General features: G+C 42.2%; 1 protein-coding gene across 2 annotated transcripts in view; it reads left to right on the top strand.

Annotated features, from left to right (window-relative positions):
* Positions 1 to 22,344, top strand: part of TBC1D12 (TBC1 domain family member 12) — a 99,100-nt gene that overhangs the window by 33,535 nt on the left and 43,221 nt on the right. For both annotated transcript variants that reach the window (XM_075612826.1, XM_075612825.1), the window contains exons 2-3: positions 14,202 to 14,325; positions 20,521 to 20,577. In XM_075612826.1, coding sequence (XP_075468941.1) covers positions 14,202 to 14,325; positions 20,521 to 20,577 — 181 coding nt within the window. The remainder of the gene's footprint in view (positions 1 to 14,201; positions 14,326 to 20,520; positions 20,578 to 22,344) is intronic.

Here is a 22,344-nt window from a genome sequence, read left to right as displayed (position 1 = left end):
TTTTTTTTAAAGTATGTGATCGTGATCAGTGTCAAAAAAAACGGGGGTTCAATTCTCCTAAATATTCTGAATCTGTTTGTATCTTCTTGCATACATTGGTACTTGGTGACACCATGTTCCATAACCAGTGAGTGACCTTGGGCTGAGGCTATACTAGGTGCGTGACGCCACGAGTGTCTGCCGCAGAGGCGATTTGTGGCCAACTGGGAAGATGCGACGCGGAGGCGTGGCCGTGATGTCACAGAGCTGGTTCGCCCTCATTGGCTGAACCGCTCACGTGAACCGGCCGTCGTGCGACAATCAAATTATCTTGTCTGCTCGGCAATCGCACGCTCGATGGCCTGCCTCATTGAGGCACAGCCTTTTGTGTCGCATTGCGGTCGCGCCAAGTATGGACGCTGCCGTAGATTGATGCGAAGAAGTAACCAAAAAAAGTGTTCACAACTTCTACACCTAATAATTACAGCATAACTGTAATGGCAATACATTGTTACAGGAAAGTCTGTTTAATGCCTTTTCGGCTCTAGGAGCCTCATATTGTTTCTAAAGCGGACAGCAGATTACTACCGTGGTGGTGTAGGACAGAGGGGGCGCAAACGTTTTTTTTTTTTTTCCCCGGTGCCCCCCTGCCGGCCGTCACCTCACCCCCACTTGGCGTCGGCTCCGGTGTCATGACGTCTCATTGCCATAGCAACGGGACATCACATGACCTCTGCCGCGTTGCCATGGCGACGCGTGTGGAGCCAAGGTAAGTAAAGGTTTACAAAGGCCCTGCAGCGCCCCGGCACTTAATTTAAGTGCCTTCTGGAAGCGCGCGGGGCCTCTGTAAACCCCGCGCCCCCCGCAGGCTGTCTCGCACCCCCCAGTTTGCGCACCGCTGATGTAGGAGTGTGAAGTATGTTGTAGAATGGTTTATGTGGAGTTGTTAACACAGGAAAGGGAAAAGAAAGTTCTTCCCCTCAGGAAACACACTTAAGTATATTTTTCTGTCACATTATTTAGTTTTGGTATTGATGCGTGTACATGTCTTAGAGCACAGTACATTTATGGATGGAAACAGATTATAGTATTGCTCACCAAGCCACCTGAAATGACATAAAGCCAGATATGCAATGGTTATGAGAACGTGATGTAAATATGCACAATATTTGTGTACGAAGGTGAAGAATATTTTTTTATCTAAAGAAGCTGAGAAAATGTTAAATAAGAGTCGGTGACCGTTTTATCAAGCGCCGCCGAGTTGCTGCTTCCTGTTGGCTTACGGGAGGTTTAAGCCCCTATTTGTGTTTCCTCTGGGGTGGAGGAACCGGTGGCACCTTTACCAGTAAATATCACGAAAGCCAGGGGGTCTCCGGAATTGAAATGAATGCAGTTCTGCTACCCTGACCCCCTGCTAGGGGAGCTGCTCATTTAAATTCTATAACTGGTAAGAATGCTTAGGAAGTAACTAAGGGCTTCCACTTCCGTTCCGATTCATGTTGAAGGATATTTGATGGTTGCATAGTCAATGAGATTTTAAGTCCTACATTAAATTGAATCCTGTTAATGCCTCAATTCTGGTCAAGGAAGCGGATTCTGTGGAGCAGTTTTGAACTTTTCAGGAATTGGATGCTACTGACTGGTCCTATTCATCAAGAGGTGAATAAATTGGACATCTCCATTGGGGGGAGAAATAAACTCTGTCCAGATGGACTTATTGGCAGAAAATCTATAAATACAAAGGCAAGCAGTTTGGATTTCAGATTAATGGAAAATATACCTTTTTGCTCTCAGGCAGTACAGTGGGTTTCCTGAGCCAGTGTGTTAACTGCGCACTTAAGACTTCGAACTGCACCTTATCATGAATGGTCATGGCCGCCAACAGGGGGAGTCTGCCGGGGTTGGTGTCCCGGGCCCACTGGCTGGGGGCTCCCGGCCGACGCTGCACATTTCCCTCGACCTCTGGTCAGGCTCTGCTGCCGGTCGCGGCCAAGACCCGACTCTCAGCTGCCTATATAAGCCTCTTCCTTTCTCTGCCCCACACCGCCGAGCATTCACTGCCGGCGTGCAACGCGGCTTGTTGACGTTGGCGCACGGCGCGCCGGAAGCTGTGTCAAGCTTACTTTCGGCGTGCTGACGTCAGAGAGCCCCGTCACGTGCCGGCAGTGGAAGCTCAGCGATGTGGGCAGAGAAAGGAAGAGGCTTATAGGCAGCTATGTCGTTGCCCTGCCACAACCGGCAGCAGGGCCTAGCCAGAGGTCATTGGCCGGACCCCCCCAGCCAGTGGACCCCCGCAGACACTGATCCTGGCTTGACCCAAGGTAAGTCTGTTTTTTTATATGTATTGGGGGGCTTGGGGGAATTTTTATATGGGTTGGGGTATTTTTTATATGTATTGTGGTGTGTGGTGTGTGGTGTGTTTTGTGTGTTTTTTGTATATTGGTGGTGTGTGTGTGTGGGTTTTTTGTATGCATTGGGGGTAGGTGGGAAGGTTTTTTGCATTGGGTAGGTGGGAAGTTTTTTTTGGTATATATATCTTGTGGGGGGAATTGTGTGAGGGAATGAGTGAGCGTGGGGTACTTGACTTGCCGGAGGGAGAAGAGAGGGGGGTGAGTGAAGAAAAGAGGGAATAAGAGTGACACGGAAGAGATGCATGCGAGGCGGGAGAGTGAGAGGGGGTGAGACGGAAGGGAGAGGAATACATAGGAAGAAAGAGAGGGGGCTTGTGAGGTGTGAAATGGGGGGGCGGCCCGTAATACTGCCAACACTGGCCCCACGATTCTGTAGGTGGCCCTGTGAGTGGTATAGCTATCAACTATAGTAAGAGCTTCCAAAGCTCCCTCACTAATTGACCAATTACCCCATCAAGAGAAATTAAGATTTAATTAACTATTGGGGTATGTTTCTGTGAGTTGATAGGCAAACCCCTCCCTTCATTGTTATTCAATTGCATGTGATCTGTGTATTTAAAACAGACTATCTAGGCTGTGAGCCACTTGTCTGTGTAACATCAAAAGAGTCACATTTAAAGTGTGTGGCAGAGTTAATTTTGGAGTTGAAAATGGAGGTGAAGATTTGAGGAAGATCGGCCTCTGCACAACAACTTTGCAACTGTGAGAAATTAACTTTCCAAAAGCTGTGAGTCTTTGTACTCTTTCTATCCTCCAGTACCTGGGAAGTTTCTCCTCCTGCATCTCATTATGCCCTCCCTACTGCTTTTTCAGTTTACTGTTTCCTCACTCCTTTTGTGAACGTCTGTTCTCTCAAACTTCCCCACTGCACTATTATTTATACTGTACAGCACTCTCCCAGCAACATCTTTACCCCTCAATAAAAAAACACCCCCACAAATCCTCTTTTCACACCCTCTAGCTACTCCTTTCTGCTGCTGGGGATCTCGCCTAAGCCTAAAGCCAGACATACACACCTGATTTCACCCATGCCTCCCTGCCATCTCTTCCCCTGTAAATTGTGTTAACCCTCTCATTTTAATACTGACTAATCTTAAAACCATTCTCTGGGGGTTGTGCAAAGTTAAGGGGGCGTGGCTAAGAAAGTATTCAACCTGAAAGTGACTTTATTAAAAATGAGAATTGTGACGTCATCTCACTGCATAATAACAGGTACATATTTGTAATGGTGACAAGACAAATTACATCTTACCACATAGGTAAGAGGTGTCAAGGACAGATCCATTTGTCGCTCAAATTTAGTATTAAGATGGTCATATTTAGTCTTGCCTGAATCTATTGATGTAACTCACATGTATCTAAGTACTACAGAAGGGAATTCTGAATGCGTTTAGATATTGAGAAGTTTAAATGAGTTTTTTTTACTTTGTCGTAAAACTGTCACTCAATGAGGGTGGGCTTATGTTGTTTCCATGGGGGAAATTTTTTTACTTAAAGCTTAGCAAGGGTTTGAGAATCAAATTTCAGCAGAGGTGTGTTTGGACCAAACACGTGATATCTCATCTTCCTGCCCCAGTGACCTCTGGGAGAGTATGGCATTTGGGTGATGTATGGTATAGGGATTTCTATACAGCTAAACCCCGATATAACGCGGTCCTTGGGGTCCACAACCCCAAGACCGCGTTACAACCGGGGTCGCGTTAAAATTTCACCGGCATCTCGAGCCTCCTCATTACAGCTTTCATTCACCTCCATTTTGCCGCCTTACCATCACCTCCATTTTGCCGCCTTACCAGTGCTCTCCTCTTCCTGCTGTCCACGTGCTCATCTCTCTGCTCTGCTCATCTCTCTGCCTGTCGCGTGCCATGGTTTTTTTTCTTTTTCAAACATTCAATTCAATGCTTTATTGACTATAGACACACAATTAAACATTAATACATTTGTACAAAACACATGCAGGGATTGAACTCGGGAACTTCTGATACCAATGCTTTGCCTCTTACCTCTACACTATAGGCTTGGTGTGACAAGTCATAACCTATAAATATATTTATCCTCTACAACACATTGCCACAGGGTACATGTCAATGTTAAATCTTAAGTCTACTTCTAGATGTTTATGACATCACACAGCTTCTGAATTGAACCCAGGACCCCTTCATATGTTGGTTAGGAGTTCTACCTCTACACCACAGAAGCTGTGTGATGTCATTGACATCTAGAAGTAGACTTAAGATTTAACATTGACATGTACCCTGTGGCAATGTGTTGTAGAGGATAAATATATTTATAGGTTATGTCTTGTTACACCAAGCCTATGGTGTAGAGGTAAGAGGCAAGTCATTGGTATCAGAAGGTCCCGAGTACAATCCCTGCATGTGTTTTGTACAAAATGTATTAATGTTTAATTGTGTGTGTATAGTCAATAAAGCATTGAATTGAATGTTTGAAAAAGAAAAAAACCATGGCACGCGACGGACAGAGATGAGCAGAGAGATATGAGCACGTGGACAGCAGGAAGAGGAGAGCACTGGTAAGGCGGCAAAATGGAGGAGAATGAAATCTGTAATGAGGAGGCTTGAGAGCTGATGCCGGTGAAATTTTAACGCGAGATGAGCACGTGGACAGCAGGAAGAGGAGAGAGATGAGCATGTGGACAGGACAGCTGGAAGAGAAGAGCGTAAGGCGGCAAAATGGAGGATTTGAGAGGCAGGTAAGGCGGCAAAATTGAGGATTTGAGAGGCAGGTAAGGCGGCAAAATGTAGGCTTTCAATTCGGGAGCCGCGTTGTAGTGGATCGCGCTATAACGGGGTTGAGTTGTATTTAACAGTGAAACCTAAGTCTGTAAGACAAAGAAGACTTTTGGTTACATCCTTTCATCAAATAATGAAAAGCCTGCTAACCAACGTCAAGGTAAGTCTCAGTAGCGGGTCCCTGTGCTAAATGCATACATATGTTCTGTGAACCCCTTGGAGACATCACGAATCCCCTGTTGGGAATCACTAATGAAGAGTATCAAATTTTATTTTAAACCATTTATCATTGTGTAGTTCGCTGCCTTAGAAAAAGTAAGTCTTATTTGTATCTTGTGAGCTGTGTTTTTCTGGGACACTGGGTTCAAGCAGCAGCTCCTGTTCTGTTGGATTAATGATTCTTTTTTTTAACAAAAAAATTATGATGCAAAGTGAACACTTTTTTTTAAAATTTATTTTAAATCTGGGGTTTTGTGGTCTGACGGTCTTATCGAGAAGATTTTAAAATCCCTCCAAAGCATTTGTTTAACAATGTTAAAAGTGAAAAAAAAAAACAAGATTCTATAAAATATATAGCTTTTTTTTTAAACATTGGTAAACAAATGACCTGTTTAAACAGGCCACACACTTTTGTCCTTTAAGGCTAGGTCCCCGGGGGCGCACGCCGCACACCAGTCACTAACCTCAGTAAGGCAGGCCCCAGTGTCGTCTCGGGTGTTGGCTCACGCAGTGCGGTGGCGCGTCAGCCAGCAGGGGGAGACAACACGATAGTGTTCCCGTGCGGCGACGCGGTCACGAGGTGTGCTAGGAGCCAATAGCGCTCTGCTTGTAATGATTGTGCTGTGGGTATATTTAGCTCCAGTTACATTATACGCGGTAACCATGGGACTATGAATACCACCTCCGTGCGTCTCAGCGTGTACAGCATACAGTAAACAGCTGCATCGGGGCTTCTTCTATATACAGTATATATTATTCTGAGATAATGTCTCTTGAGAACAGCAAAGGCATGAGCTGGGCTGAATACATGTATGTGAGGAGCTGAATTTCTATGTATATAGCAGAGCTGTGATCTTACATGGGGCTGTCATATAAACATTAACCAGGAAGTTCCTGTTCTTGTCTCTGATACAATGTGTGTGTGTTGGAGGGGTGGAGATGCGTGTCATGATAACCCATGTTCTGGGACATGGGAGGAATAGATTGCAGTATTACATTCTACTGCCTACTGAGTTTGATGTTCATAATAAAAATAGTAGCAAGTACAGCTAGTTCTTGCATTTATGGCATTGTATATGTTCTTTTGAATGGCATATTGTTAATGGAATACCTGGGCTGCATGGCATTCTCCAAGGATACCCGGAAAGTGTATCATAGTGGGAAGCGATGATTCCCCCCCCCCCCCCCCCCATCTCATATGTTTACAAACTACCTTTACTTTGCAGTACCTGAAATTATGAACCAAAGTTAAAATCGCAGGTTAAGTGTTATAGGAGTGAGTGCTTTTATTGTATTGCAGTTCTAGTGTTGTATTGTGCCTCACATCATGGCTGCGCCCCTCCCCCCCTTCATGGCCGTGCGCCCCCCACCATTTTGGCGACGCCCCCGCGCCTCCCATCGCTCCCTACAGAACGCAGATAGCGGTTTTAAGCTGTGCACAGGACGCCAGGCGCGCGTGCAGCAGCCACCACCAGGGACTTGGCCTTAATCATTGTATTTTTCATATACTTTAGTCGTTCTTTGGACGCAAGAGTAAGTTTTCATGAACCATAACGAAATTACTACCTCACTGAATTACATTTTACTTGTCATTTCCAGACCACGAACTTTGTATGGAAAGCTTCAGTAAACGCCTTTCATGGTGTAGGACAGCATTTGTAATGTACAATTCTTGAGTTCACAGGATTTAATGCCATTTCTTTTCTTGTCCAGTCTGAATCATAAAAGGGCATCTATGGATCCAATATATTCAACCCTCCCCAAGAACGCAGTTCTCAGTTTCCTGACACAGTTGTTTTTAATGTCACTGAGCCGGAGTGTGATTAGATCAATGGAATAGGGTAATTAGTGTGGAGCCCTACAGGAAGTTTTTCACGCCGGCCTGATCTAAATAATTAAAGTTACTTCTGCTAATGAAGCTGGTTTACATATTGCATGTCTCGTAACCATGGAACTTGGCAGAATTCTCTTCCTTAAAATGCTCTATAGTTGGACTACTAGAAAATTAGTGGTTCCCCGGGCACTTGTCAAATACAGTAAAAAATAATCAAACAATGCTGGTGCTACTTCTCAGGATGGGCTTTTCTGGACGGCCCAACAAAATATGATAGAGATGAAGAGGGCACAATGGTCTTATGCACAGAGATTTAATTAGCCAAAAATCGGCGTTTCGATTGCAACATGCAACCTTTATCAAGGTGAGTACTACATCAATAAAAGGACAAATACATTTAACATTCCTAATGAACCCCTCTCCCCCCCCCCCCCCCCCATGACCCACCAGTTGAAATCCCAAAAATACATCTTTTGCCTCTGCACATTTCTGCATCATATATAGATATATAGATAAGTACTTTCAGGATACCTGTCTGTAGATGGCATGTTCATGAAGGTGGAATTCGACAACCATACCGTGCACTGTCCATGAAAAATGTGCAGTCAAGAAGGCATCTCAGATTTTGATTTTCATTAAGACCCAAAGGAAAGCTAGATTGCAATTCACGTATCCAATTAATAAAAAAAAGGTTTTCAAAGCGCTAAAAGTATTTGAGGCGTTGTGTACTATATATCCGCAATGACAATTGTTCATAGACCATATTATGAGCCACATCAATAGTGTATAAATAAATACTCCAACCCAAGGGACAAACACTGCAGAAGGAGAGCTACATCGGCTCCATAGGCAGTTCCTACTCCAGGCACCAAAAGGACGACTGAAACACAAAGAAAACAAAAGCGCAGACGCACAGTGAAGTATGTAAAGTATATATATATATATATATATATATAATGTTAGGGTAAAATATCTGCGTGCATCAAATCAATGGTTTAACAGCATTTCATGTGCAATGCATGAGTTTACCAGACGTCGCACAGCCACCGTCAGACTTCAGGAGTTTTCCTTCACTGCCTCCAAGATGCACGACCACGATACTTGGGAAGAGTGGACTCCAGTCCCGTTACTGCGTAGAAAACCTTTGCCGGTCAGGGTCGTCGGGAACCACCGCCTCCTCTGGCTTTCCGCCGAAGGGGACACACCCAGAGATCCCTCAGAGATCGGATCTTGTCGGTTTGCCGCCACGTAGGTTAGTCACATGTCCCAGGTGGATAACTCGACCGGCCGCAAAGTAAGGATGGCCGTAAAGAGTGATAGTTACGTCACTCCAGCAATGCCGAGTGTGACAGATAAAAAAATAAAGTCCAATGCTAGTTCAGCACACAGATTGTGATAATAGATGTACTTTAAGAGCTTAAAAAATATATATCCAACGCGTTTCTTCATCAGGCAAAGTTTTTTGTGTATATTCCTTGTGTTTCATGTTTTTTCCCCTTTTCCTTTCCCTCCCCCCCCCCCCCCCCACCCCTCACTTTGTGACATGCCCATTTGTGATACTGGTTTCTACAAACACATTTGATTTATTTCTGGTTAATTTTATTATTAAATGTTTATTCTGCATTACAACTGTTTTCATCATTTAGCTATTAGATAGTGAGTGCTGGTACTTACGTAGATTTATTTATTAGTCAATCTATCTTTCGTAGATAATAAAATTAATTCTGCACCAATGTGTAATGTTACATTTCTAAGCGGTTTCTTTTGTGCTGCTCCTTGGGTTGCTATATTCCCACACTGGCAATTATATTAAAAAAAGACTAAAAGAGCAAACCTAAAAGAGCCTTGTTGTATAGTGTATTTTGAATTAGAAGTTGTAGTAATGACGTAATCGGATGCACTCACAATGTTTCTGCTTTCCACAAAAGTGAATCAATCCATATAGTTTGTGAGATGGTATGCTGCGTCTGAGCGGGCATCTCTGTGGCTGGAGTCTTGGCTGCTTCAGCCTGTATGGCCCACTGCTTCACTCCTGCTGAAGTTCAAATTTTCTGTTTTGGTGCTCTTCTGTACTCCGTTCCTCTCGGACTATGGTGTCCTGTATCCAACGCGTTTCGTGCATAGAATGTCAGCACTTCACCAGGAATATAATTGTATCCAGTAAGCCTCATTTCCCAAGAAGTGTATCCCTCCCTGCTCCAGGGTGACTTGTTCTTCATAATACGCATGCAGAGATCTGAGGTCTGTGTTCAATACAGTGTTATACCAGTATAGTAGGTTCTATGCCTTTTCTTAACACACTTGTGCTCAATTAATCTTTGTTTCAGCATTCTTGTGGTTTTACTGACCGCATACCACACAGACACCATAAAAGAATGAGCTGTGATAGTGATCTTGTTAACACTTTGTGAATGGGTAAAAAAAAGTCCCCTGTGCCAAGGCTGTTACAGACTGAACAATTAAGACAAAGGAAATGACTTGTTCTCCCCCCACTTAGAGAATTCTGTAGGGTATAATACGTGTGCTCATCAGACCTAATAAGTCTATCAACAATATTGATGCCTGTTCTGTAAGCCACAATCGGCGGCAGTTCCTTACAGACCTCTGCTAGAATGTGTTCATGTTGCAGAATATGCCAATGCCTATGTACAGGGCTCAACAAATGCACTCGCCCGCTGTCGAGTTACCGGCGGCATCTCCCGGCATTAGTAGATGAATTGACTTCTGAATCACTCGTGCCAGCCCCCACTTACCGTTGCTGATGAGTGCCCTCGTCTTTCCTCTGAAACGTGCTTACTGGTTTAACCAGGCATAAGCTCTATTATCCTTAGTCATTCACAACTTTTTGAATTTCAATGTTGTAAATTCCCCTTCATTTCTCTAAGCACTTCAACTCGTCCAGTAGTGTGACAGTGTCCACATCTGTGTAAGATTGCTCTATAAGTAAACACAGGCATCCGATCTCTGCACTGCGTATTATGAAAATAGAATATGTTGCCCACAGCAGAGGAGGGATAGATGGGGATACTGTTATGGACAAAGCAGGCTTACTGGATACATTAATTGCAATCTAGTTTTCCTTTGGGTCTAAATGAGCAGCAAAATCTAATGCCTTCTTGTCCACACACAATTTATCATGGAAGTTTTGCCTATCACAGGATTGTAGTCGTATTTCACCTTTATGAACATGCCCTCTGCGGACAGGTCTCCTGGATGTACTTTTATCTATATGTATGTATAGTTGTTTGTGCCATGATTACCATATATCCTATGCTTCCCCTTACACTGTCCCCTTCCATTTTTTGAATGCTTCTTTTTCCCCTTTTTTTTCCTGTTTGAGCTATTTTTGAGGGGCATGGGGGCATCCTTTACAACCGTTGGCATTAATATATGGTGGTTTTGTCAGGACCTTGCTTTGGTTCATAACCTAAATATATGTTCCATCTCAAAATAACAGTTCCCCGTTCTCCATTAGTTTTTTTTTTTTTAAATGGTATTTATTTCATCCCTTGGGATTTCCTTTGTTGTATTTGGGTTTATATATCTCTCATTATTTTATGCTAGCTGGAAGGCTGTGGCCTCATTTTGTTTTAATTCTATCTAGATGCCATATTTTTATGCACTGGATCTCGCTGGTGGGGATTGTAGCTGTCTCCGTGTGCTAACGGGATCTGAGAGCCTCTGCCTGTATCGCTTTAGCTTGTATGCTGCTTGGATCTCGCTGGTGGGGATTGTAGCTGTCTCCGTGTGCTAACGGGATCTGAGAGCCTCTGCCTGTATCGCTTTAGCTTGTATGCTGCTTGGATCTCGCTGGTGGGGATTGTAGCTGTCTCCGTGTGCTAACGGGATCTGAGAGCCTCTGCCTGTATCGCTTTAGCTTGTATGCTGCTCGCAGGTCGGGAAGTGACCGTTTGACCCGTTAGTTACAGGTTACTGGCATTGTCATTAAGTCATCAGGTAGGTCACCTGGTGACGCTGACATGCGCAGAAGCGTTGTAGGGACAGGATGTGTATTTGAGATTTCATCAGGTTCGTCACGGGGTTCATTAGGAAGGTATTTACATTTTATTTTTGTTTATTTTGTACTTTTTTTTTATTGTAGCCCTCACCTTGATAAAAGTTGCATTTTGCAACCGAAATGTTGGGTTTTTGGCTGATTAAATCTTTTTGCATAAGACCGTTGTGCCCTCCTTTTCATCTCTCTAGTTAGACTACACCATAACCCACTTAATAAAACATTTAGTTAAATTAGCTACTGGATTGAACTACTGATGCATTCCATGTACCAATACCGCTTGTTATTAACAAACTTTATAGACTTGCAATGATCTCGACTGAAATGCCATTAAAATAAAGCGCAGATGTAGTTTGTCCGCCATGTTGGACATGGAGAGGAGTACATACAATACATTTTTAATCCTGAAGCCAGACTAGTCTGTAGATCCATGAACTAATATGGCAGAAAAGGAAGACTCTTACCAAGGTGACATTCCCTGTGCAGAGCCCAGTTTTGTGTTGGAGCCTTTCCTCAGGGAGCCAATGACTGCAACCTGTTTAAAGCACAAATTGCAGAAAATCCATTTGTATTTGTAATTACCTCAATTGGGAAGGGTCCCACTGCAGCTAAACCATCGTATGCAGACCTACAAGGACTGCCCAGCCCCCCACGTTATCAGCATTGTTATGGTAAAAAAAGGGGGTAAAATATGAATATGGCTGGCGGAGTCATGAATAAAAAGTTGTGATGACGTGACTTTCTATTGGCCACAGGAGCAGGGCAGCCCACGTGTTATGCTTGTTAGGCCGGGCGCGCGTGCAGCCGATTCCCCAGTCTGCAGGGAGCTGCAGACCAAAAGACGGGGGGGGGGGGGGGGCGCGTGACAGGGTGCGGCCGTGACGTCACCCGGCAGGTTCGCCCTCATTGGCTGAACCGCCAGGGGCGTGGCTTAGCGCTCCGTCGCGACTCCTGATCACAATTCTCTTGCGAGCAGGAGTCAGTCGGCAGAGCGCAGCGCCCCCCCCCTCGCAGCGGGCCCAGTCCCAATGTGCAGCGGCTATTGTCCCTGCAGCGTCCCCAATAGCCGGCGCTGCAGTAGCCAGCGGGGACCTGGCCTTAGATACAAACTACTATCTCTGGAATCGTTTTTTAAAGTGTCAATTGGCTGCTTTTGCCTTATTAAGCACACTGGACAAAACTTCCTTTTATCAATACACTGTGTAGCTGCGTTTCTGAGTATCCCCTAAACATTGCACCATAATAGCCCATTCCCTTCCTTTCAACCAGATTGTGAAAGTCTGCATGTTTCCTGAACGGTTTGTTGAAGAATTTTAATCTAAACCAAAACCTGTACAGTGGAGGAAAAAAATAAAAGCAGGGAAGCTACAAACAGCAGGTTTATGGAAAAAGCGCAGCTCACTGTTATCTGGGCTGCCTAGTTTCTGGTTCACTGCATGGAAGATGGTGATGTTTTGACACATGGTTTCACTCAGGGCTTGTGGGAAAGGACGAGAAGAGGAAATAGCTGTGGTGGAAAACACATGCCGATCTCCCACAAGAAATAACACGTTTTTTGCTTTTGATGCTGATATATTTTTCTAGAACTATTAATGCTGGAGAGTAGGCAAAACTGCTTTGGTAATGAAATAGAAGGCAATGAATGCCCAATGTGCGTTGATGTTTCTAGCACACGTTTCCCAGCGCTCTTAACATTATCTATTTCTTGAGTATCGTAATATGAGCAATCACTTAAATATTGATCTATTCGTTGCACGAACGGCACCTTTTAATTTATAGTGCTAAATAAAGTCTGTCCGGCATGTAATTGAACATGCATTTTAGTGCACCATTTAATATGGCTGCCTGTGTTTTTTTTTGTTTTTTTTACATTCATCATTAAACAAATTCTTTGGGTGTAAAATATTTTTTATTGAATAAACATAAAACACAAAGAAAAGACAACATAAGTGTTAAATTCGCCATAAGAATGCTTGTTTCAGTTGAGCGCTTTAGTAATGTCTTTTCCAATGTAAATATATGTCTGCATGTTTTAATAGTGAGCTTGAATGACGGATTTTGAGACGTTGGTGTGCAGAGCTCCTCTATAAACCTGTGTTTAAATCCAATTGCAATAAAGGGAAGTCTCTTATGGGACAACTCTAACGCCGCGCTTATAGTCCCGGAGACGTGACGTCGCGTCAAAACAAGTGTATTGAGTCTGTCGCGTGCGCCTATAGTAGGAACGACGCTACGGATTGGTTGCGATCGTTGGAACTCAATGAAAATTGATTTTTCAGCGACCACAGCGTGATGTCAGAGGCCACGTGAGCGGTTCAGCCAAGGAGGGCGAACCGCTCACGGCCACATTCTCTGGTCGCCGTCTCTTGTGTCTAGTACTATAAGCAAAAATCGCTGCTACAACGCGACAGATGACGTGACGCCGTCGCCAGGACTATAAGCGCGGCCTAACATGTTAATCACTGCATTTGATATTTTTAATTAGCTTTGAAAATATTGGCCTAAAAGCCTAACTTTGGATCCCAGAACATGCCACACGTGTTGCTTTTCTGTGGGGCTTGCTATTACTTGTACTTAAAGCAACAAAACATGTCATCTTGTGTTATTTTTTTATAATAAATCAGTTCTGTAGTATTAGATAACACTTATATATTTTTTTTAACTTTCAACTCTTAATGCCATTTTTAATGAGTTTTAAAACATCCTTTGATTTTCTATAGCTGGTTGTAGCCCACCTCCCAAGCAGTGCAAGATCTTTGCAACACTTTCCTGTTTGTGATCATTTGTTGCCGATATTCCCAGCAGTTTGAGCTTCAAACTGTAACAATAGATAATATTACTTTAATATAAGGATAGCTGCTGAGTTACACTGACTGAAGCAGCCATTGTTTCAGGATTTTTGCAGATTTGCATGTCCTAACACAGATTATCCACAGATGTAGGTGTGCAGTTTAGGGCAATCCTTTAAAACATGTTTTCTATCTTCCCAGGAACTTTTTCTCTAAAAGATCAAAAGAACTGAAAGCCCCAGCGCTGAGTGCACCCGGCTGGAAATTGTTTGGCAAAGTTCCTCCGAGAGAGAATATTCCGAAAGACTCTAAGATTATTCAGCAGGTAAGTGAAAGCTGATCCGAGAGCCATGTTAAGTTATCACGGTAAAGAAAAGGGTATGACATGCTTTCATGTACATTTGATATCCTGCTTTTTTCAGACAATTTTTAATTACTGTGGTTTTTTTCTCAAACGAACAACTTTTGTTTACTCCTTTTTATGTAAGTAATTGTGCCCACATTGCCATATCAAGCTATTGTCATCATTTGAAACCGTATAGAGTAGAAAAGGTATCGATGATTTGCAGAAGGTACATTTTTAAAACATTATATATTAAAAAAAATTGTCATTTATCCATAGAAAACAATAATACCCCTTGAACTGAGGAAAACATTCCTTGGTTGTATTAGCTCCTTCCAGTCTCTCAAACAAAGGTTTCTGACTTTTTTTTAAAGATTCAAAATGACATTTTCTTGGCTGTGTTCCCACGGCCACACATGCTATGGGAAATGTAACAGCAGAGTGCCACCGGGATCACTCAAGGAGCGATCCCATAACTGCCCCGTTCCGTGGCTCCATTGGCGTGGTCTGCCTGATCATCCCCTTCAAAACAAGCATTTTTGCTATTGTGTAGCTGGTACATTTTAGTGGGCAGAGAAAGTTTAAACACTCTTGGATATCTGTAGAGCATAGTCATCTCCATCAACCTTTGGGACACAATAGGGTAGACGTTGACCTTTCGGCAGCAGCATCTAGTTAGGTGTTGCAGGCTGTAGTGTCCTAACCCCACCCTTAATTTTGGAACCTTACTATGGTAGAGCTCCTAGAGTAGAGCAACAAATCCATTTTCTATTTGCGAATGGTTCATATTCTAAAGTTGTGAGTGGAAATGAAAGGAGCAAACCATGGGAAGGCGCCCAGGCACTTTAACATTACCGTACCACTTTCTGTTTCTGTAGTCGTCCATGGCAGCGGACAGTTTTCCCAACTGTAAGGTTGTTTCCTAATATTATGTGGTTTTGAGTATGATTGCTCAGCTTCAAGATGTCTCATCACTGCCCGGCGGTGCAGCAGGTGAACGGATATACTCCCTGTCAGGAACCTTGGCATTGGTCCCTACCATAGAGGGATACAGTGCGTGTGCTGCCATGGAAGACTGCAGGATAAGACAATGATGGCAAATACATTTTCTGTTTAGTGACTGTGTTTTTTAATGTATTAATTTCTTCCCTCTGGCTCCTTTTCAGTATAATAGTAAAAAAAAAATGTATATAGGTTTTTTTTTTTTTAGCATAATGCAGATGCCAATCAATCTATTCAATCAATCAATCAATCAATGTTAACCCAACTAATATTCTGGCTGTTGCTGTAGTTGCTATCAGCTTGGTTAAAAACCTGTTGGATGGTGCAGTGGGGCTGATGAAAATGTTGAGCTGGTGGCAGAACTGAATGAAGAGTAGGAGGGAACGAATCATAAACATGTTACTCCTATGTGCACTCCCAGATGTGTAAAGCTGGTCAAAGGGAGGGACTTGTAGCATTATCTTGCTCCCAAAACAGGAGCAATGCAGCATATGTTTTACACACCGTGCAAAGGAACTCCTGTTGTCCATTTATCTCCATTTCCTGTTACACTGAATGTAGTGAAATATACGCACCAAATCGCTTCTCCTAAAGTGGGTAATACTTCGTACTGCAGAAGAACTGTAACTCATGCTATTTTGACCATTTGCATAGAGCTCATTTGCAGTACGGCCTCTGTATTTCTGAGTACACTAAAGCTGACCGTACATGGAATACCACCTGGAAGTGGGACCAAGTGAGTGACAATATTTTGATTTCACTTATTCTGAAGTGATTGGCTTTAAACAGGTGACCTCTGCAGTAATAATGCAGTAACCTGGCATTACTTGCTCTCTTTCCATGGGACAAGAATGTTCTGCATCAGTGTGATGGCGTCAAAACAACTTTATATTTAACAAAGCCGCCTGGCTCCAAGATTAACCCCTAGTAGATTTAATCAAGATAACGGAAAGAAGTGTTGATGAAAGGTGGAAATATTCATACATCCTATTATATTGTGCCCCGAACCTCCAACTATACCCACTTCCCAAAATGTTTGTCTCGAGCAGTGTTCAGTCAACGCAAAGCACCTTTGTATTATCTGAGACCCAGCATAAAATCCTCTGAGGGGCTTAAACATAAAAGCATTGCAAGAGTATGTTGCTGTTTAACAAACAAGTTATACAAATGGAATTAAATCTCTGTGTTAAGACGTGATTTTTGACTGCCGTTTTTAATTATTATGAGAAGCAGATAAGGGTTTGCTGACTAACAAATGTGTTCGCATTTGTGTACTAAAGGACTATGCATATGTTATTTGACAGCCTTGATGGTGCTGTAGTCCTGTAATGATACTGATTCACTTGGAATTGTAGAACAGCCGCAGGTAAGAAGTGTTCCTTATCTGTTGCTGTATAAAATAAGGGCTATAAATAGGAAAGAACGTGCTCAGATATGTATATATTGTTTCCCTTCAGCTGTTGATGATTTGGCAGTGTGTTTCCTGAGTGTTCTGGTTTCCTTACCTCCTGGATATAACATCGTATGTTTTTTACATGACCACTTTCACTCTCTTTCTTCTTGCAGAATCCGTCTGTTCAGCAAATTCTTTGTTTTGCCTGTTTCTTTTGGTGAGCAATACATAGACGCTCAGCTGTACATTCGGAGTAAATAATAGTCTGACACAAACATGCATGTGTAAAGCAAAAGCTGAAACGCCCTTGCTGTTGTCGGTGCATGTGTATTGTAGAGCAATACGTGACCTGTAGATTGATCAGCTTGGTGATTCGGCGATTCCTGAGACAACCCTTTGTAACACAGACATTTCATCAATAAAAGGTGGCCCAGAGAACGCAAACAATTTGCTTTTACAGATGCTCCCTCTTGGTTATAATAATAATAATAATAAATAATAATAATACATTTGCTGGTGTTGGGCCCCGATGCACGTTCAGCACTCTTTCGTTTTTGTTCGGTGGGAGTTTTCAAACAAACGACCCCGGCGGGAAAGTGCAGCGTTGACGCGGCTGCATTTGAAGGAGACAACTGAAGTTGTAATTTAAAGCGCAGACGCATCACGTGTATTTCGCCAGCCAATCACAAACACACACACTTTGTTTCTTTTTTTTTTTAAAAATTTTTTAATTAAAGTTCCGCCTCCAATCGCGTCATTCTGCCTGCTGGGGATGAGCGCACATCGCCTGTCTGAGCTCAGCCTCAGGGAGTTTAATCCCCCCTGGGAAGACCACTCTGGCATTTACAATCAATGGGTAGATTTGCACAGATTTTTGTAGGAGCAAAAATGTACGGATAACTACATTTTTATATTTTTGATATGTACAGTGTTTGCCACCCCACATGGGAAACTTTTTGTTTCTACAGTAAAACTAGTTTTACAACTTAAGTGTGGGTTTTTTTTGCGTGTACATGTGGTAAATGAGAAATGACACTAACAGAAGACGCCGCAGTGCGTTTCTTAAGAGGCTGTGTGCTCTTAATGTTAGCGCTGAATTTGAGGAGTTTAGGAAAGCACTAACGTCTCTGTACAATGCACTGTAAGTGGAGAATTCATGGTCTGTGGCCGCAGTACGATTCATTTAAACCTAGGAAATTATAAGAAGTCTTAACGAGAAATATAAAATCCACCTCTTTGGCATAAACTAAAATATAAAGTTACAATATTCTTTCATCCAATTTGTAGTTAACCCAATTTGCCTCATTTTGACTAGTAAGCTGTTGTACTTCATAAAGAGACACGCAATTTATTTATAGTGATGTTTCTCTTGTTTCAAAGTTTGATATATTTTAATAGCGTTCTGTATTTAAGTACTAAAGCCTGACTCCAAAAATCCATGCTGTTTTTTGTTTTTTTAATATATACAAAAAATGTTGCAGCGTGACTATTTAAGTCCCCTTAGAATATTTGCCACTCCTACATGTCTATGAAATTAAAAACGGCAAAACTATATGCTGAAGAATTGGCCATTGTGCATATCTGCCGAAACCTCAGCAAATCACATTTAATATGAATGTTTCAGTATTTTATTTGTACCATGGAAACATTCTTGTTTAATTAAAGAGTATTAGGAGAGAAATGGATCCGTGGTTGGTGCATTACTATGATATTAATGAGGAGGGATCTATTTCCAAGCAGGCCGGACTTGTTTCTATCCTGCACTTGAAACAGCATTTCATTTAAATACAGTGTTTAAAAGAAAATAACAGTTGTGTATACTATGGTATATTACTCACTGCACTAAAACAAAAAGTCACTCTACGCCCTTTTGAAATAGGCAGCCATATTGCGTGCCCTAGGAAGCACGAACATTGGCGATCAGCGGCAGCTTAGATAATTGCATTACCATAAAGGCAAGGAACTGCGGCATTTATTCAAACAAAGCTGAAATTCGTCACGACGAAATGCCACCTCTATGGCCTTTAAAAGAAGGGTCCGTTATTCTGCCGCCTATTGACAGCACTGCATTTCGGGAGTCTTTTCAGTCCCAGAATGCAACGCAATAACATGGCTGCCAAGCGTCAAACCCTCAATGTGAAAGAACCTAGGAAAAGTATAGATCACTAAATGCAACTAAACCTGCACCCAGTGTGCATGAAATGACATTGTTATTAAATAGTACTTTCGTGTGACCAGCTTTGCTAGATTTCTTTATGCTTTCTCCACAAAGCTTAAAGTGATTGCCACACGGTGTAATTTTACAGAGGATTTAAGAATATTTGAAATAAGAATTTGTTTACTTTGGAAAACTACCCTTTTTTTAAGTGGCTTTAATTCTCGCACAGCAATTCATACAAGTTGTGCGTTTATTTTATTTTTTTAGTACAGAAAGCCATGTTTTTATTAGAAGCATACAGAACTAGTTATTGCAAATTCAAAGTCATAGGGGACTCCAGACAAAAATCCACCTTGTTTTGTTATTTTTCACAGGTTATTGTGGTACATCTGATGTAAAGCTGTCCATACAAAGGTTTTGTTTTTAATAGGCTATGCTTTTGTAAGGATGTATTTTTATTAAAATAGTTTGTTACATAAGAAATTAGCTGCTTGATGCGTCTATGAGCTGAAATACAGTGGGGTATTAACCTGCGATAGTGCCAGTCGGAGCACTATGACAGAGTCCCAGAACCTCTATGGACTTGTAAATAGGCTTATGCATTACACATACGGAAAGTAGTCCAGGGGCCCAGTTTTTTGTTTTGGTTAAACACACAATTCTGTAACTCGAATTCTATTAAAATATAGTTAAAAATAACATTGTGAATGTACTGCCGAGTATCTCCTGCTCTTGCTGTGAGAGGCCTCCATCTGACCAAGCATTTTAATTTCATTTTCCAACCAGTACAAACGTTCTTGAATTTACTATAAGGGAAGTAGAGCCTCATGAGGTGGGTAATATAAAGAAATGTTTCTCGACTTTCGTTTCCACACCAAGCACCCCAAGGGAATTGAATACCTAGCTGCTCTGCTGCAGTATCGTATGGTGAGTGGAAGGGGCCAGTAATAGAAAATGGTCAGTTTTAATAGATTAAAGGTTGACACATCAGCAAGGTACTTTGACTGACTTGAAGGGGCAGTCCTAATGTACAATATACAAAGGTATTGCAGTAATATAAACGTGTTTTGTGTATGTAATATAATATCTATATCCCTTAATCTTATATTTTAGGGCCAAAATAACACACTAGCAAATACACACTGCTTTTGTCGAGGACTTTTTGGAAACTCTTATTGAAGTGAAGAGTACTTGGACAGTTTAAAAAAATAAAAAAACTGTTCTGACAATGTACCAAGGCACTTTTTTTTTTTTATTGAGAACAACATACATCCAAATGATAACGACAATGTCATAGGCACATGAAGGCACTTTTTTTAAAAACCTTCTCTGCCCTCTTGGCAGCCGATGGGTTAAGAGTCTCTCAAAAATACATTGCATTAATATTGGGTCCGGGTATAAACTGGGTTTCAAATTGTGATTGTGATCAAAATGAAATCTGTAAAGTTGTGTTGTACAGAGGATGGAGGAGGACTGTCTTTAACATAACATTTGAAATTTTGTGGCTAAAACTGACCGTCTTTAAGTTGCATGACTGTGCCTGTTGAGCTTCATTCAGTCTCTGTATATCTTGTTTTCTCTGATGTATTCCTCACTAAGACTTGCTTTCTGTTTTTCTCATTAGGATGACGGTTCTGGCAGTCTATCGTCCGTCTCCACGCCAAATCTATTAAACACAGGGGTATGGAATTTAATATCTTTCTTTTCTTTTTCCCCTAGTCCCATTTTAAGTCCACGCATGGGCTGTCTTGGCAACTCGTGTAAGAATAGATTCTGCATGGAATGTTCACTTAAGCATGTTTATTAAGACACCAGCTCATGAAAAGCCATTCTGTTCTATTAGTACTGGTGCATCTTTGACATCTTTCACATCATTTGCATAATGTAGACCTGGGTTAGATGTAATATACAGCACACTTCCAATTCTCTCCTTGCAGCAAACCAGTTCATATTTGAAATATTAAGGCACCAGTCCATCTGGTTACACAGGAAATTTACGTAATCTTAAATTCAACATTTAGTTCTGCTTACAAATCAAACTATATTATATTAAGGTGCATTTCCATATAGAACCAAAATGAACTCCTTGCAATAGTTAATGCTTTTTTGATGATGGATGCATCCATCATCAAAACCAGTATTAATACATTAGAATAATGTTTTGAAAGTTCTGGGTTGAATGAGTAGCTAGGTGGTAATGCCATTGGTTCGAAACACAGTGTCACGGTGGTTCTCCTTGTTACCTTAGTCTGAGATAATACCAAGTGCTGCAGGGCGGCAGCGCTATTCTGTGATGTCACCCAGCGCTGCCGCCGAGCAGCATCTTTATTATACCGGGGGGGGGGGGAGAGCAGAGGAGGCTTGGAGGCGTGGCCGTGAGCGGTTCACCCTCATTGGCCTAACCGCTCACGTGATACAGCCGTCGCAATAAAAACCGAAATCCTCTGTCTCTTCCCCAGCCGCCCACTTTGCAGCCGCTCGCGCCACGACTTGCGGTATGAGCCCTGTCATAGGATTTTTGCATGTTTTGGCAACGCTACACACCGCCACGCACATTTTTGAGTATAATCACGGCCTTAGGCAAGTCACTTTGCCTCCCTGTACCTTTTGGCCCCCATATTAGATTGTAGGTTTGAGGCAGGAACCCCTTGTACCTGAATAATTCTATGTTCCGAGTTATGTACATTGACAGTAGTGTGGTCAACCGTATAAATTGATACATGGTGGTGGTTTAGCTTCTTTATCTTTGTCCTGCAGCGTTTTTATTTTCCATCCCCTCCTTGATGGGTTCTTTGACAGACGTGCTTAAAACTGATTACCATGTTTTTTTCCACCTCAATGGTAACATAAACAATGACGCTGCTTCCTCAGTCACTGCTGTCATAAAATCTTTCAACTTTCCAAAAATACTACTCTGATTCTTTTTCTTAAAAATAAATACAATTTAATTCTTAGCCTCCATGACCCAGGCTTTTCATGGATCCAAAAACATTTAGGAGTAGAAGAGCCACATTTATTGCAATGTAATTTTAAATCTTTAGTCTTTAAATGTTACTTTGTCAACATTTTGCAAGCGTTGATTACACGTAAACATATATGTATTTAGAAACCCTTAACTTTCAAGTGAGTTTGTGTGAACAATTGCACGTAGCTGCCTAAACTACTAGTAGGAAACTAGTGTGAGCAGAGTCCAGGGACTGCACAAGGCCTTCTGCAAGATGCCAGTTGAAGAGTCCTGATGATCAATGAAACGAATCATAGCTTTGTATTCCCACTTTGATGTAATTTATTGTCCTTTAAATCCCTCGTACGAAATGCGGCCCGTAGGAAGCTCTGATGGACGACGTTGCAGTTTCCTATTGGCTCACGTAACGTGGAAGATTCAAACTGCCATTTTGTTTCCCCTGGAAGGCCTTTGCATGCAGGTATCGGGAATTAGGAGGCGATG

The sequence above is a fragment of the Ascaphus truei genome, chromosome 8 (genome assembly GCF_040206685.1).
Source record: "Ascaphus truei isolate aAscTru1 chromosome 8, aAscTru1.hap1, whole genome shotgun sequence".
NCBI lineage: Eukaryota > Metazoa > Chordata > Amphibia > Anura > Ascaphidae > Ascaphus > Ascaphus truei.
The sequence above is the reverse complement of the archived record's forward strand: the minus strand, read 5'-3'. Positions and strand labels throughout refer to the sequence as shown.